The 18,179-nt window shown below is 24.3% G+C and overlaps 4 protein-coding genes across 4 annotated transcripts; 1 reads left to right on the top strand and 3 right to left on the bottom strand.

Moving 5' to 3' along the window:
• Window positions 1-336: 336 nt before the first annotated feature.
• MKS88_004782 (uncharacterized protein) lies at window positions 337-1,617 on the bottom strand (the record flags this gene model as incomplete). Its single annotated transcript, XM_067217986.1, has 5 exons — window positions 337-427; window positions 613-677; window positions 1,006-1,063; window positions 1,163-1,259; window positions 1,509-1,617. 5 exons carry the CDS (start codon window positions 1,615-1,617, stop codon window positions 337-339), a joined length of 420 nt encoding a protein of 139 aa, XP_067071164.1.
• Window positions 1,618-3,950: 2,333 nt separating this feature from the next.
• Window positions 3,951-6,149, bottom strand: MKS88_004781 (ubiquitin-conjugating enzyme E2; the record flags this gene model as incomplete). The annotated part of the gene is made up of 5 exons (XM_067217985.1): window positions 3,951-4,048; window positions 4,296-4,443; window positions 4,635-4,704; window positions 5,040-5,143; window positions 6,126-6,149. The coding sequence occupies 5 exons, from the start codon at window positions 6,147-6,149 to the stop codon at window positions 3,951-3,953; spliced, it is 444 nt and encodes a 147-aa protein (XP_067071163.1).
• A 6,905-nt stretch (window positions 6,150-13,054) lies between these two features.
• MKS88_004780 (nucleosome assembly protein) lies at window positions 13,055-15,044 on the top strand (the record flags this gene model as incomplete). Its single annotated transcript, XM_067217984.1, has 3 exons — window positions 13,055-13,078; window positions 13,836-13,893; window positions 14,080-15,044. The coding sequence occupies 3 exons, from the start codon at window positions 13,055-13,057 to the stop codon at window positions 15,042-15,044; spliced, it is 1,047 nt and encodes a 348-aa protein (XP_067071162.1).
• A 1,414-nt stretch (window positions 15,045-16,458) lies between these two features.
• MKS88_004779 (cytochrome c1 heme lyase) lies at window positions 16,459-17,932 on the bottom strand (the record flags this gene model as incomplete). The annotated part of the gene is made up of 4 exons (XM_067217983.1): window positions 16,459-16,583; window positions 16,832-16,959; window positions 17,375-17,624; window positions 17,812-17,932. The coding sequence occupies 4 exons, from the start codon at window positions 17,930-17,932 to the stop codon at window positions 16,459-16,461; spliced, it is 624 nt and encodes a 207-aa protein (XP_067071161.1).
• Between the last annotated feature and the right edge of the window lie 247 nt (window positions 17,933-18,179).

The following is an 18,179-nucleotide window of genomic DNA, read 5'->3' as shown; positions in this document are numbered from 1 at the left end:
TAATTGTCCTCTTTGAACATCTTCCTTTCAGCTCCTCTTCTCACCTGAAAGTGAAAAGAAAAATTAGAGCAGTGGTCAGTTGAGCGGACATAACTAGTCAACACAGTGGACTTATCGGTTAAAAGGGAAAAATAAAATAATACGATATAAACAAATAAAAATGCAACTTGACAAGAATATATATCAACCGGTAATTGGGTTGTACGAGCCGCTCATCCTTTCAGTCAAGAAGTCCCTTCTTTTATTTGCACAAATCTGTGGTGTAAGAACAGTCGGGTCATTTTTGTACATGGATTTATATACAGCATTATTTACATGTGCACATTGTAACATTTTTCATGCTGCTGATCCGTACATTTTTTTTTTTTCTAATTTGATAGACTCTTCATAATTTGTGTATTCATGATTTATAATGTCATGATTGCACCTGACAAATTTTTAAAATTATTTATGGTAAAATTATGCAAAAATTTTTTTTTTACGTAACTTGAGAAATAACATTTTTTTTTCTCTCTCTCTCTCTCACTTTATTTCTCTATCTATCTCTTTTGTTCTCAAACTATTTACTTAATTTGTACGCATTTTATATGTAATTTCCTCTTTTTGTATTACTTAGACTTATTTTTTTCGCTTTTAAAAGGCATTTGCTGTAATCTATTTGTTTTGTCTACTTCTTTCTTTTATAGTAACAGCGGGAGGAAAGAAGTGTATATTTGCAAGATATTACGCGTTTTGTTTTGTAAAAAAGAGCAAAAAAGAAAGAAAAAAGACAGATAAGTTAATTTTATTTTATTTATTTTTTTTTTTTTTTTGGTGCTAATTCTGATTTACACAACTATCCTAATTTTAGTGATTAGTCTCTATGCCACGTTTACACACCTTTTTTTTTTTTGTTATATCTTTTGTATGTGTATGAATGTGGGTGTATACATTTGTGCATGTTTATATTTATGTGTCTATTCGCCTGATACATTAGTATTTACTCCCATTTATATGTGTTCATACTTGAGCTTTGAGTTCTGCCATTTGCCATCTGTTCTCGTTCCTGCAAAGGTTTTCCCTCCTACCGCGAATGACATTTAAGGTGTTATCACAATTTATTGTTACGTGGTTTGTTTGTTATTTTTTATTTATTTTACTCTATTTTTTTTCTTCTTCGTACCTCCTATTTTCTATTCTAATATATGAATTTATTTTTTCCTTCTCTCTGATTTTGTAGTTTTCATAGGCTGCCTCATCCTTCCTTAAGTACAACTTGTCTGAAAATATAATAGAGAGGGGGTTGGAAACTTTACGTATAAACAAGTGTGTAGCAATATAAATACATAAGTATATAAATATATATATATATTTTTTTTTTTTTTTTCCATATCTTCATTCGCTTATTAGAGAAATGTTAAAAGTGACGTGATGAATGCACGTGTGTATGTTTTCAGGTTTGTGTGTACTCTTAATTTCTTATGTTCACGTAATTTTCATTTGCTTCTACAAAATGACTCTCTAATTACCGTCATCTTTGCACTTTATATCTTTTATTACATTATCAGTGACGTAATTTTTGATATGCTTTTCATTCCTTTGCATTAGTCTCTGCTTTTCTAATTTATCTCTATTCATTTTAAGTTAGGTGTAAAGATAAGAAAACTATAAAAAAACACATCAAACAAAATTTTTAGATATCTTGTTTAAAGAAAGCAACATTTTATCTTTTTTTTTTTTTTTTTCCGCGGTATTAAGAGGTGAATTTTTTTTTAAGATTAATTTTTTACAATATTACACTCGAATTTATGTAGGAAATAAAAATGGGGGGAGCAGGTCATGGCTGTAGGGGTTTATGCCTTATCCTATAACATAATAAATTTCCTTATATGAAAAAATGAAAAAGTGCGAAGAGGTAATATTTTAATTAAAGATCCGTTATGGGCATTTCAACTGAAGCAGTGTTCTAGATTATTTTGCTTATGCTTTTGATTTTTTTTTCTTTTTCTTTTCTTTTTTTTCCTCCTAATTTTTACCTGACTGTTCATTTTTTTTTTTTTTTTCTCCTAAATTTCACCTGACTGTTCATTTTTTTTTTTTTTTTCTCCTAAATTTCACCTGACTGTTCATTTTTTTTTTTTTTCTCCTAAATTTCACCTGACTGTTCATTTTTTTTTTTTCTCCTAAATTTCACTTGACTGTTCATTTTTTTTTTTTTTTTGTTCCTAAATTTCGACTTAGTGTTCATTTCTTTCTTTTTTTTTCATAAATGTGATGCTCTGGCCTTGTCTCCTCAGCAATATCCTTCTAAATGTGATATAAATCTCCCCCCCTCCCCCTTTGCTGATCCGTGTGTTACATGTAGATCTTGTTTCTTGAGATGAAATGCTTTTATATGTGCCACATGTTAAGCGAAATAGTAAGTGTATAAAATAAAAAAACAAAAAAAATAATAAATTAAAAAAATAGAAACGAGCGAATTAATTTTTTACCGTCGATGAATAAATAATAAAAAGAGAAAAACATAAATTTGACTTAATCTAAGTTTCGCGCAGTAAAAGTTATATTTATATGCTTAAAGGAACACACACAAATCGGTAAGCTTTAGACGATCATACTACTTAATTTTAGTGTACTATAAATGGTTTTTTGAAAGGAAATGAGAAAAAAATACGTCTCCCCCGAACTCATAAGAGGGCTTTATCAGTGTACTACACTTTTGAGGTAAGAAGGAGTAAGTTATGCTACGTGATAGTTGAAGTAGATCAGGTAGTTGCAGTACTCCTTCATATATTTACAATTTTATACCTAATTTACAATTTTGTTACATATGAAAATAGACTCAAAAAAGGATGCCTTTGTATACACATATATATTCTATTTTTATAAAACGTGAACACGTAACTGTACAGGCAAACTTTGGGATTTAAATAGGAGGGCATAAAATATGTTTGTCGTTAATTCCTATTTCTGCGGAATTTAGTATAAGTTAAAAATCTTCTTTTTATTTTTTCCTTTTTCCTTTTTATATATTTTTTTCTTTTTCTTTTTTTTTGAGCTGGATCGGCTAAAAATCACCATGCGGTAGTTGGGTAAGACACGTTAATAGCATTTGTTGCATCCTTTTAATATGCTAATCTTTTTTCATATTTTTTTATTAAGAACCAATTTATAACTGTTGCTTTGTAGACATATACATACATGCATACTTACATATATGAACATATATATATATATATATGTATTTATATAAATATATCTTTATGAAGGGAAAGAAAAAGAGACGTAGATATATACATATATATGCATACATATATATATATATATATATATATATAAACACGTACATGTTCACAAAATGTTTTAACAAATTTATTTAAAAAAAGGATAAAAAATGGATAAAAATAAAAAGAATATATATAAATATATATGTAAGCATGTATAAATAAAAAAAAAAAAAATTAAGGTTTTAATGTAGAAAAAAAAAAAAGGAAAAAGAAGGTGGTGTAATAATAATTAGATTGGTTACAATGAAACTTAAATGTATGCATACATATGTATATATATACACACGCATACATATTAGATGAAAAAAAAAAAAAGGAAAAAAAAAAAAAAAATAATAATAAAAAAAAAAACTATAAAAAAAAAAATTTTTAATTTCAGAGCTTTTCTTAATTTTTTTTCTCTTTCTCTTTTTCTTTTTATTTGGGTTATTATTCTATAATCTTTTTCTTATTGCCCGTTTAGTATATATATACACATACCTATATATATATATAATATCTATTGAAAATACATTTTCTTCTTTTCTTTCACTATTATTATTTTTTTTTTTTTTTCCACATATTTTAAAAGAATCAATAAGTTATTAAAAAAAAAAAAAAAAAAAAAAAAAAAAAAAAAACTTAATTAAATGTACTGAATTATATGAATCTATATCTATATATATATATGTGTGTTTGTATTGTTCATTGTGCGTATTTCTGGGTCCATGCCTTCGCAGTTTGATGATATTTTGTTCTGTCTGTTTTGTATACATGCGCTATTTCCGGTACTAGGGGATCGTCTACAAGTAGGGAAGGGGGGAACACAGTTTATGGGCAAAAAAAAAGAAAAAAAAAAAAAAAAGCTTTTATGTAGTAAGTGTGTAGATAAGAACGTACGTATATATAAACGCATACGTGATAGTGTATTTGGTTGTATAGGTAGCACAACAAGAACAAAACCCATAACTGAATCAAATAAAAATGGAAACAAATGATTTTCTTTTTTTCCCTCCACTCGTTAAAACATTTTTGCTTTTTCTTTCGTACCTGCATTGGGATCCGTTAACAATGACGAGATGGACAGTAATACTTTTGATATGGTTAGGGCAGGGCTCCACTGATCTTTTAAAATGTCGAGGCATATAGCTCCTGCCGTGTTTATATTGGGATGGTAAATTTTCGTGGTAAAAATTATCTGTGAAGTGGGCGAAGAAAAGACGGGGAGGACACATTATATGTACACATAAAAACGTACTCATGTAAATATATGTACATATGAACATTCGAACAATGCATTGTATAAAAAAAAAAAAAAAAAAAAAAAAAGAACGATGCAATAAAAAAAAAAAAATAAAAGAATGTAAGGGATGGAAAAAAAATATTTACTTTTGGTGGCTTGAAAGGATAGTCAGGAGGAAACTTGATGTTCAAAAAGTATACACCGTTTTCATAGGGACTTAAGGAAAAAAAAAAAAATATATATATATATATATATATATATATATGTATAATACGTACACATGTAAATGTTCGTAATATGTATAAGGATGGATGGCATTACGCATAATTATCACATGTGTAAATTGTGAGCATTTTTTTTGGTTGATGTTGCTGTTACTAATGCTACATTTAAGCAGATAAACATTTCTCATTTTTCCTTTTTTTCATTCACAATTCAAAATTATTTTTTTGTCACTCGTTTTTTTATAATTCATTTCTTATCATTCATTTTTCGTTGCTCATTTTCCACAATTCATTTCTTATTATTTTTTCTTATTTCCTTTTTCTCACCTATCCCCCGGTCCCATAATTGTTGCTTGCCAAAAAAAAAGGTCATCTCCTATTGGGCCCGCCGAGCAATTCGTTGGGGGGTCCTTGTTCAAGTCTTGCAATTCCTATGTGAAAAAAAAAAAAGAAATAATAAAATAAAATGAAATGAAAAAGTAAACAACTACGTAATTAGGCAGATGAGTAATTAGGTAAGTACATGAACGGGTGAATAAACGAATTAAAACCAAAACAGTATGTGACATAACAAAAATGTAACATCGACAGTCGTTAGATACTATATGCCTTAGTTTCTTCTTCTGTATGTGCATAAAACGTGCTCACGTTTGTACACATATGTATATGTATGTATAGGTGTATTATAAGTGTGCATATGTATGTGTGCATTAGTTGGTATATATATGTATATGCAAATATATGCATATATGTGTAGGACATCCAAATTTCAATTAAAAAAAAAAAAAAAAAAAAAGCACTACACAAAATAAATACTTGTCATACGCCACAAAAAATAAAAATATAAAAAAAAAAAAAAAATGTACGGGAAAAAAAAAGAAATACATTTTGAATATATATATATAATATTATATATAATATATATATATATATATATATATATATATATTGCATAACATACATATACGTACACATACATATACGTACACATATATGTACATATGCATATATATACATATTTATACATGTACATATTTATACATGTACATATTTATACATGTACATATTTATACATATACATATTTATACATATACATATTTATACATATACATATTTATACATATACATATTTATACATATACATATTTATACATATACATATTTATACATATACATATTTATACATATACATATTTATACATATACATATTTATACATGTACATATATGGAATGGAATAAGCAATTTGCATGACAGTTAAATGCCCATAGAAATAATAAAACTTTTAAAAACTACTAAATATTGATATAATAACATAGACGAGAAACTCTGTAGAATAATATTTGCAAAGGGATGAACATAGTAATTATCATTTCACACAAATGCATGTTTATTATTATATATTATAATTACCTTTGTTATTCTTTTTAACGCCATATTGCTTCTATATTTTCTTATTATTAATTATTTTGTTTAATTATTTAATTATATATAATTATACTATTACTATTATTATTACTACTATATATAAAAGGAAAGTGTAAAATAATATAATTTTAAAAAAGCAATTAAAAAGAAAACAAAAAAAAAAAAAAAAAAAAAAAAAAAAAAGTGTTATCTTTTTTTTCAATATTCTTTTTACTTTTAAGTTATCACAATTTTTTTTTTTTTTTTTTTTTTTTAGTAAATAGTAAACAAAAAACCTTTCACTTTTTACATATATACAATATTATACAAATCATAGGACTTTCAAAATGTACATAATACATATATATATGTATGTATAATATATATATGTATGTATAATATATGTATATATTTATGTATATATGTATGTATATATGTATGTATATATTTATGTATATATGTATGCATATATGTATATATATAAAAAAAATATAATACAATGTAATATATTAAAATATATTATATGCATATATATATGAGATTAAGATAAACGTACAATATTATATATATATATATAATATATATATAGCACCAGTTATGTATAAATGCATATATACAATATATATATGTGTATTTATTCAATTAAAAAATATATATTTTTTGCATAATATTTATATATATATACACTTGAATATATATATATAATATATATATATTTTTTCGTACTATCAATTGTGCTCATATATTTTTAACGTAAGATGAAGCGCAATTGTATATATATATATTTTTTTTTTTTAAATTAAAAAAAAAATAAAACAAAAGAAAGTAATAAAAAGAAAAAAAAGAAATGAAAAAAGGAACAAAAGGTACGAAAAAAAAAAGGAAATAAAAGTAAAGCACAGAAAAGCAAAGCAAAAAAAGAAAAGTTAAAGTAAAGCAGTAAAAGTAGAGTATTAAAGTAAAGCAGTAAAAGTAGAGTATTAAAGTAAAGCAGTAAAAGTAGAGTATTAAAGTAAAGCAGTAAAAGCAGAGTGTTAAAGTATAGCAATAAAAGCAGAGTAGTTAAAGCATAGCAGTAAAAGCAGAGTGTTAAAGTATAGCAATAAAAGCAGAGTAGTTAAAGCATAGCAGTAAAAGCAGAGTGTTAAAGTATAGCAATAAAAGCAGAGTAGTTAAAGCATAGCAGTAAAAGCAGAGTGTTAAAGTATAGCAATAAAAACAGAGTGTTAAAGTATAGCAATAAAAGCAGAGTAGTTAAAGCATAGCAGTAAAAGCAGAGTAGTTAAAGTATAGCAGTAAAAGCAGAGTAGTTAAAGTATAGCAGTAAAAGCAGAGCAGTTAAAGTATAGCAGTAAAAGCAGAGTAGTTAAAGCATTTAAACTAAGTAAAAATTTGAAAAAAACAGGAAAAACTACTATTTGAATCTGTCAAATAGTACATGCTCACAGCAGTCACAAAACATTGCCATCAATGTTAGTTTATTTTTTATTTTTTTTTTTTACTAAAAGTTAACACTTTAAATTTCTTTATATGTTAGGGTATCCTTACTTAAAAATATATGGTGCGTAATTGTATGTGTATATGTAATATATATATATATAATTTATCATATATATATAAATAAGTTATATTAATACATCTTTACTGCCATTGCGTGATATGTACTCTATTTTAGTTAGTACACTTTACACAAATTTAACGAGAATGTTAAAAAAGAAAAAAGAAAAAGAACGAAAAGAAACGAAACGAAACCAAAAGTAACGAAATGAAAATAAAAAATACACATTTTAATAGAATTTTTTTTTTTTTTTTTTTTTTTAAATAAAAACACTATGTTTATGTACACATAAAAAAAAAAAAAAAAAAAAAAAAAAAAAAGTAAATTTGCTATTGCGTTAGTTCATAGGTTACGGATTTCTAAAGTGCAAGGCAAAAGCTCTTTATATATATATATGTTTACATAAATATATATATATAATATATATATATATATAAACATGCATATATATATTTATATCTACGTATATATAAAAGAATGAACACAAAATGGAAGCTTAGTAAACAATAATGAATTATTAAAAGAAAAAAGAAAATTGAACAAGAAGTGAAAACGTTAAGGCGAAACGCAGCTAACTAGTACACAAAATAAATAGTCAAATAGTCGAGATAGCATTGTACTAGATAGTAAAAGATATAATACTACAAATACAATACCATTTATTTATTTAGTATTTATAATTAATGAAAAAAGAAAAAAAATAGATATTAGAAAAGGAATAAAGAAAATGATTTATATTTTGTAATCTTGTTATACTTTTATATAAATTTTTTTTTTTTTTCTTGGGGGTGGGGTAGGGGATAGAAATGAGTAGAAAAAAAAAAAAAAAAAAAAAAAAAAAAAAAAGAAAAAGAAAAAGAAACTCAACTAAGGAAAAATTAAGTAAAAAAAAAAAAAAAAGGAAAAATGAAAATGAACATTTAGCTTTTCTAATTTATTAACTTATTAAAAAAATAGAATAGAGGGAAAAAAAAAAAAAAAAAAAAAAAAAAAAAAAAAAAAAAGAGATACGCCTGCTCTAATAATAATTATTCCATTTAAAAGAGATATAGTGGCTGTACATGTTGATCTTAAATAAAAAAAAAAAATTCATATTTTTCAAAAATGTTGAGAGCGTTAACTCTTATGCTGCTTCCACTAATTGGAGAAACAGAAAATTAGAAATAAAGAACAGAAAGGAAATGGATTGACCTTCGTATGACATGTCAGGTAAACGTTATGCACCTGTACATATATACATACATAGCTATATACATACATAGCTATATACATACATAGCTATATACATACATAGCTATGTACATATATATGTATAATATATATACGGGATAAACGTATATGAGCCTGTTCTTTTGGTGCTCTATAAGTATATATAGGCTTAACGATAAAGTGAAAGCATGCAATAAATCTTATTTAAATGAGTCAAAACGGAAAAGAGATCAAGTGCACATATTAGTTTATACGCACATATGTAAATACCCATATATTTTTATAAGTATATGATCATGTATGTTTGTATGTATGAGTGTTAAGCAAAAAATATATTCCATTTATTATGAACCATGCAGAAGGAGACCTTATGCTTTTTCTCTTTATAATTTTAACTTTGTATGTGTGTGCATATATATGAGATACTTTATAAGCATCGTTCACTCGTATTATCTTACGAGTTCCCACACGTGTACTGCCTTCTTTGGGAATAGAACAACCATGTTCAAGCACGCCCAGTTTTATATATTTATATGTGCATGTTTATGTGTATACGTATATGTGTGTATATATATATATATATATATATATATATATATATAAAACGCCGCTCTATTTTTTGTTTTCCTGACTACTAAGAGCACATGCTAATTCTGTTGTTCGTTCAGAGGGAACGTACAATTGTACCACCTTAATACTAGCCTGATCAGCTCAAAGGCAAATTACATCTAAATGACAAGATATGAAAAGAAAAAAGAAAAAAGCAAATTCTGCATTCAACTTGTATATATATAGTTATATAAGTATAATAAAATGAACGGAGTGTACAAATAGAAAGGGGCATATTTATGAAAATACATATAAGTAAAATGAATAAATGCATAATGTATACTATATAAATAACTGTTAAAAGGAAGGTTTGACATAATTCTTCTTAATTTTACAAAATAACTTGAGTAAAGACTATGTACATAAAGAAGTGCGTGTGTTCTTTCTCCAGTCTCTGCAGTGCATGCAAAATGGAATTTTACTGGCGCGCTATTATACCTATACATACATAAACGTATGCACATATACGTGTATATCTTTTTTTTTGTAACCTATTTGGACTAATATTTACTTTTTTGTATTATTATATTTTGTAAAGGGGACAAAAATATGCATAAAACGACAAGTATCACTACGTATGTTTTAAAAGGCAGAAAGGGCTATATAAGTGAGCGCATATATACACATATAAATGTAGATGTATGTACGTATGTATGTATATATATATATATATATACATATGTATATATGCGTATATATACCTATGGGTAGTTACATTCATGGAAAATATATGATTGTCCATTTGCCCCTTTACACATGCTTACTCTCAAGCGTATATGAGTAATACAAAAAAGGGGGTTTGAATTTGCTTAATTCTCGAAATTTTTATGTTATCTAAGTTTAATTTTTTTTTTGTTCTCTCCCATTTGGAAATATTGCAAAATTGAACTGATAATTACGAATAATACTTATTAGTCATGAGAATACTATTTCTAAAATTTTCAGAGTACATAAGATTAAGGATAGAAAAAAAAAAAAAAAAAAAAGTTGTTACACTATAATAGACGAAATATGTTAACCGAATGAATAAGATCCTCAATATATATCTAGATTATTAAAAAAAAAAATGTTTAAACTTTTTTTAATTAATTTTTATTTTAATTTAGATGAATATAAGCCTATTATCATGCATCAAATGTTCTTGCATATTCATATTAAAACATTCGTTTTTTTTATTAAAACATTTAACTATACGAGAATATAATCATAAATTTAATTGTATTCTAAATTTGCAGGAAATCTATGGCATTATATAAGTGTATAATTATATTCTTAAAAACTGCTTTAATTATGTGACACACATATATAGATATGTGTATTTTTATTTTCATTTTTTATGTCTTAACAAAACAGTAAGTTGGTGCGCCATGCAAACATTTCCTTACTATTTATTATTAAAAAAAATAAAATAAAATTATGTTCTCATCGTTTGTTTATTTTACCTGAGAATTAACTGTAAATTTCCTTTTGCCACTTGAAGCATTACTTGAACTATTCATATTGGTTAAACGATGAAATGAAAGGCAAAAAAATGAACAAGGAACAAAAAATAGGAATATGGAACAAAGAACGATATGTATGAAAAACATTTTACCAATATAACACCTAATTAAGAGAAAAAAAAAAAAATAATAATAATAACATAAAACTCAGACATTTTCGTATAGTGCAAGACGCTCCATTGTATTTAAAAAACACTGCGCTCTACAGATCTCACATGAAACAGTAAAATAAAAAAATATTTATTATTTATGAACTATTCATCAAATTTTAATTCAAGAAGATGAACAGCTTTTATGATTTTTCAATTAAAAGTAATGGTTCGTATATATATGGAAAATTAATAAAATAAAAAAAAAAAAAATATATATAACCTATATAATAAAGATAAGGTGCAAATTTATATATATATGTATAGAAAACACACATTAACTAAGCGAAAACAATAGATTTACGTTGCTCAAAGAAAAAGAGCATTTAGACAAGTGTTATTACTAAAATAAACGTAAAAATAAATACTAGTTATGCCAGCAACAGACACTCGTAGTGCATTGAAAGGATAAAGAACTTACATATATGGCTTAAAAAATAAAATAGCAATTATTCATATAACAATGTACATACAATTCGTAACAGTGTTTATTTAAAAAAAAATAAAAAAATAAAATTTAAATTAACCACAATTTTAAGTTAATAATAAATAGCCTATTTAAATAAAACATTATTTACTTGTAATGTGTTTGTTTTTATGCACTTCTAATCGGTTTATTGAGTTTTTGCTTTTTTCTCACGAAGCGTAAAAGGATTAAGAATCAATTTCCCAAGTTACAATATATATATTAATATGTATTTATATATATAATATATAAGCTAATGCATACATGCATCTAGTGTAGGTGTATACTATATACATAATTTACAAGCACGATGTTTTATGTATATATAAATAAAGCTATAAAATAAAAACATTTTGGCACTTTAAACTAGTTCATAATAATATGTACATGTATACATCATAAATATGTATACACGTTTTGTGTTATCATTACTTAAAAGCAAAAAAGCATTCTTATAAATATGTTTCTCATGTAAACACATAAGCAACAAAATACATCCAAGCTTGTAAAAATTAAAAAAAAAAAAAAAAAAATTTATATTTTTATTTATAATATATACCATATATTATAACTACTAAATAGATATTATGTATTGGTTTATGGAAATTTATTCTTGCTTATTTAAATTTTTAAGCAATTTTGTTTTCTTTTTTTTTGTGTTTAAATAACGTTAACAAAATAATAGAAACTTTTAACAAATAATATATTATTGCCCTTTTTTTTTTTTTTTTTTTTTTTCTAACGTTGATGAGAACAAATATATAAGTACATATGCATATATGCATTTATTTATATATATAATAAATATAACTATAGGCAATATGCGTTTTTTATAAAAACTAACTTTATATATTTAGCTATGTATACGAAATGTATAAAATATTGAATTAGCACAATTTTGCTAATATATTAGTTATACATGTATACATATGAATATGTAATATGTATATGTTTAAGCATATACGTGTTTGTTTATACACCTATCCTCATAATAAGGAAAAATAAATTAATAGAGTGGTGAGGCTATAAAATAAGTAATTATCATTGCAGCTTGTTTTATAGTATTATTTTTATTTTATATTTTACGGGTTTCATTTATACGCTCTAATGTATATAAAAATGCATATATACATATATATATACATATATATATATATGTATGTGTAATATAAAATATTATAAATTTTTATATTTTTTATTAAAAAATTTACAATTTTATTTTTTTGAAGTTCTTTTCCTTTCCTTTCCTTTCATATAATTTTTTTTTTTTTTTTTTCAAAAAATATTAAATGATATAATATTTTTTCTTATTTAGTTTAATGTTTCATATTTTACGTATTTAAAGAATACAAAAGAAAAAAAAAAAAAAAAAGAATAAATAAAATAATTTTAATTTATATATATAAATATATATAACATAAAAAAATAATCCAATTTTCGAAATGGCAACTACTGAGAATAACCAAGTAATTAGGAAATAATATTACAAATTGGAAAAGTTTTTATTTTTTATAAGTTGTATTATTGTACATACGCGTTTATATATTTTAGGCATATGTATATATAAGTATATATGTAGAAAGATACATATATATGTATATATACATATATAGATATAGATATCTATGTGTACATATATGTAAATGTATATATACAATAATATATAAGTTTATACATGTATAAGTATTTTATGTATGTATAAACTGTTATATTAAACTTTTAAAACATATGAAGATAATTTTGAGTGCCGCGTAAATGCATGATATTTAGAGTATATATATATATATATATATGAAGTTATGCATATGTATAGATAATATATATATATATATATATATTTATATATATATTTTACAAGTTGCTAATTTTATTTATTTTTTATTATTTTTATAAGGGTCCAATTTGTGTTTTTTTCCATTGAAATTTTTTTATTCTTTTTACGTTTTCATGTATTTCTATATCTGTTAAATTGTATTCTTTTCTTTTCTTTTTTTTCAACCTTTTTATGTAATGAAAGGAAAATATATATATACATATATGTAGACTGCGTTTTTGGAAACTTGCGCGTGCAACAGCATATAGATATATATATATATATATATATATATATGCATATACAAAACTACACAAATATATAAAAAAAATATGCCTGACATGTGCATACAAAAGTGATTAAATTAGTGTTTATGGTATAACTTGTACATTTTTTTTTTTTTTTTATAGCCAATCCCTGCTGAAGAAGAAAAGGAAATTTCCTCGCTTTTAGAAAGCATAAAAATAGGTAAAAAAAAATACGTATACATATATATATACATATATTATAATGTGATGAATACATATAAAGTAATACGAAGGTATATGCAAGGTGCTGCAAATTTTATATGTAGATGGTTGTGTTTTTACGTTGGTCATTTTCAATTTTTTTCTTTTTTTTTTTTTTTTTTGTTTATAATTTTTTTCCTTTAAGATGAGGAAAAGATGGTAGATTTAACAGAAGAACAGAAGGAAACGTTAAAGAAGCTGAAACTATACCAGAAAGAATATTATGACTATGAATCAAAATTTGAATATGAATTATTTCTATTAAGACAGAAATATCATGACTTATATGGGCCAATTTATGATAAAAGAAGAGAAGCATTAGTAGGAACAGGTGAAGCAAAAATAGGCACACCTAATTTACCAGAATTTTGGCTAAGAGCTTTAAGAAATAATAATACAGTAAGTCATGTAATAGAAGATCATGATGAAGAAATTTTAGTTTACTTAAATGATATTCGATGTGATTATATAAAAAAAAATAAAGAAAAAAAAGAGGGATTTATTTTATCATTTCATTTTGCTTCAAATCCATTTTTTAGCAACACAGTTTTAACCAAAACATATCATATGAAATGTGTGGATTGTGATAACGAGCCTGTTTTATTACACACGGAAGCTACGGTCATTGATTGGTATGACAATAAAAATATTTTAAAAAAACATGTAGTAAAAAAACAACATAATAAAAATTCAAGAGAAGTTAAAACAGTACAACAAACAGTTAATCGGGATAGCTTTTTTCATTTTTTTACAAGTCATAAAGTTCCTAATTCCAATGTGATAAAACAATTAAGTAAACATGAAGTAGCTCAGTTAGAAATGATAATAGAAGGAGACTATGAAGTTGCCTTAACGATTAAGGAAAGAATTATTCCATATGCCGTTGACTATTATTTGGGTATAATTATTGAAAGTGAAAGTAACAGTATTGTTAGTGATGTAGATAGTAGTTATAGCAGTAGTGAAAACAACAGTAATTACAATAGTTATGAAAGTAATAACAGTGCATATAATGATGAAAATAGTAATGTAGATACCAATGAGTATGATGATAATGAAGAAGATGAGGACGAAGCAGCCAAGAGTAATGAAGAGCCACTTACATCATAATCTTCCAACAGTTGAAAAGGTTTTCCTTTGTACGAATGCATCATTTTTGTTTTTATGCAGAAGCGCACATATTATACAGAGAACTTGTATACGTACAAAGGAGTGTGTATAGTAGGCGGAATTATATATATATATATATATACACATATGCATATACTTGTACTTATGCTTATATATATATATATATATATATATATATATGTATGTACATACATACATGCATACATATAGCCTATATTTTATAAAGAAGTTTGTATATTATATAAAACATTTTCCAATTATGTTTTTATATTGTAAAAAACACAAAAAAAAATTAAAAGTATATCACTATTCACTAAATTAAAAAAAAAAAAAAAAAAAAAGACAAAGACAAATTGATATTATTTAAAGACTATATATATATATATATATATATATATACTCATATGTGCAGATTTATATTTCCCATATATATAGAGGCTAATGCATACATATATGTGGACTTCTGTATACCAATATATTAATTTATATACGTATGGACAAGAAAGGAAATTATGCAAGAACCAAGATAAAGCGTAACGAAATTGTATATATTATGTATATAAGCCTACTCTTAAAAAAAACGAATGTAGTAATTTCAAGGTGAAACATTTCTTATTTATTAATGCGTAAAAACGAAAAAGTAAGAAAAAAGAAAAAAAGAAAAGAAAAAAAGAAAAAAAATAACGTTAAAATTAAAAGAAATTTTAAATATATTTAGCCATTTTATCTACGCTATTTTTTATTTCATTTTATTCTTTATTGCATTTTATTTCATACTATTTCGTTTTATTTCATTACTATTTCGTTTTGTTTTATTTATTATTTTATTTTATTTTTATTTCACTTTATTTTTTCTTTTTCTTCTGCTTAATTTTACGTATTAGTAATTTTGCGTTAAGCATAATTTCCATTGATATATATATATTTTTTAATGCTTTCTATCAAGAAGCTAATACATGATGCGTGTAAATAAATATATATATATATATATTTACTTGGCGAATAAATTATTCAATATTTACGCATTGTTGATCATATAAATATTTTTCTTTATTTATAATGTACAAAATGCAGATTTTCTTTTTTTAATTATTTTATTTTATTGTACACGTAGGTATATTTGAATATTTTTTTTTTTTTTTTTTTTCATATTCTTTAATAAAAACGTAAGTATGAGTTTAACAAATACGTTAAATTATGAACGCAAAACTGTTCATATTAATTTTTTGAAATATTTCTTTTATCATTTAAAAAATTAAGAATATTAAAAGACAAAAGCTGCAAAATATAATCTTTTAAATTAAAAAAAATAAAATACAAACTGTTACTGTATGACTTTGTTTCGAATTATTGTGCCTTTTTGCATCATTTTGAATTGTTTTTTGTTCATTATTTACCAGGCAAAATTATCTAAAGCAAATTTCATCAAATTGGTGTAAAGAGTAATATATTTCCCATGTAGTTTCCTTTTTATTACACTAAAACTGTTAATTGAAGTACAAGTGCTTATTTGATGCCCTATAGTTCACAGGGAAAATATATATATATATATATATATATATTCACGTATACAATACAAATACAAATGTACCAGTAGATATGCATATATGTGTGTATATATATATATACATGCGGAGATATTTATCGTGTGACGGTGTAATAAACAGTTAAAATTATCTCTCTTCATACTTGTAAAAGTAAAAACAGAGCATTAAATATTAAATCTTGACATTTACCTTGAATATGTTAATTAAAAAAAAATTTACAAACTTTGATATATAGTATTTTCAAATGGTCTATTATGTTGTTGTAACTGAATTCTGGTCTGACATCAATAAAGATTGAAACAGGAGCATTGTTATCACTTTTTCCATCATAGTAATCTATTATGTATCTTAAAAAAGGGAAACAAATATAATACACGTTCATATGTATATAAATACATATATACATATATATATACATATATATATATAATTACACATTAAGAAAGTAAATGATAAAAAAAAAAAAAAAAGAAAAGAAAGTCAACTATGTGTTGAATGTCGTTATTTCAGTGCTCTACTTTATAGTAGCTGTATATTATTCGTAGAATAGCTGCGCCGTATACGGAATGGTGTTAAGGCTTAAATCATGAACAGTGTTTTACTCGAATAAACATAAATACATCAGCAAATGCGTAAAAAAATGCATAGGCATACGCATATATATAGGCATACACGTATGCATATACATGCTGGCACTAAAATAGCCGCCTTATTCGTACTGTATCGTTTTATGTTCATTACGTTCTATTCTTTTTGCTTTACTTGATTGTGTTTCCACATCTATCAATGTACCAGTCATGTCTATCAAATGGTCTGCTATACCCAATCAGGGTTAACATAAATGCTTTAAGCGATAATTTGGTAGGTAGCCCTATAAATCTTATAAGCTTCTGTTCTTTACATATATCAAAATATTTTTGTTCTTTTTTCATTATTTTTTTCCATGTTTCTTCATTTACGGCATTATGAATTTTCAAAGCAACATCAAGCTCTTCTCTGGAAAAGGAATATCCTGTAGTTTGTGGGGATCATTGCGCGCATGTATATATGCATGTATGTATGTTTGCACTTACATAAACATTTATATATAGGTATGTATGTATGTATGTATATGAACATGCCCATACAATTATAATTCCTTATTTAAAAAAAAAAAAAAAAATGAGGCCCTTCTTTCATTATTATATATATTCAATAACCTTTTCTTCTCGTTGTGTTGTAGAACTGGTTTTTTGATGGATAATACCAAATGCCTCTATTTGATGGTATAGAAGATTTTTCTTTAGCATTACTTATTTCTGTATTATTTTCTTCTTTCATTTTATTCTTTGCTTCAATATGGTGATTTGTTTTAAGTTAGTATCTTATTTTTTTTTTATTTTTTTTTTTTAAAAAAGGATAACATCAATGACCACATTTTATATTTTTAATTATTAAAGCTGGATTGTACTAGTAAGCGCGCATTTTTTAGCTTTAAAAGGCCATTTTTTTTTTTTTTTTTATATAAATATATAATTATATATATAAACAAGTACATAAATATATATATATGTATATACATATTTTA

This window comes from Plasmodium brasilianum, chromosome 13, assembly GCF_023973825.1.
Source record: "Plasmodium brasilianum strain Bolivian I chromosome 13, whole genome shotgun sequence".
NCBI classification, from domain to species: domain Eukaryota; phylum Apicomplexa; class Aconoidasida; order Haemosporida; family Plasmodiidae; genus Plasmodium; species Plasmodium brasilianum.
The sequence above is the reverse complement of the archived record's forward strand: the minus strand, read 5'-3'. Positions and strand labels throughout refer to the sequence as shown.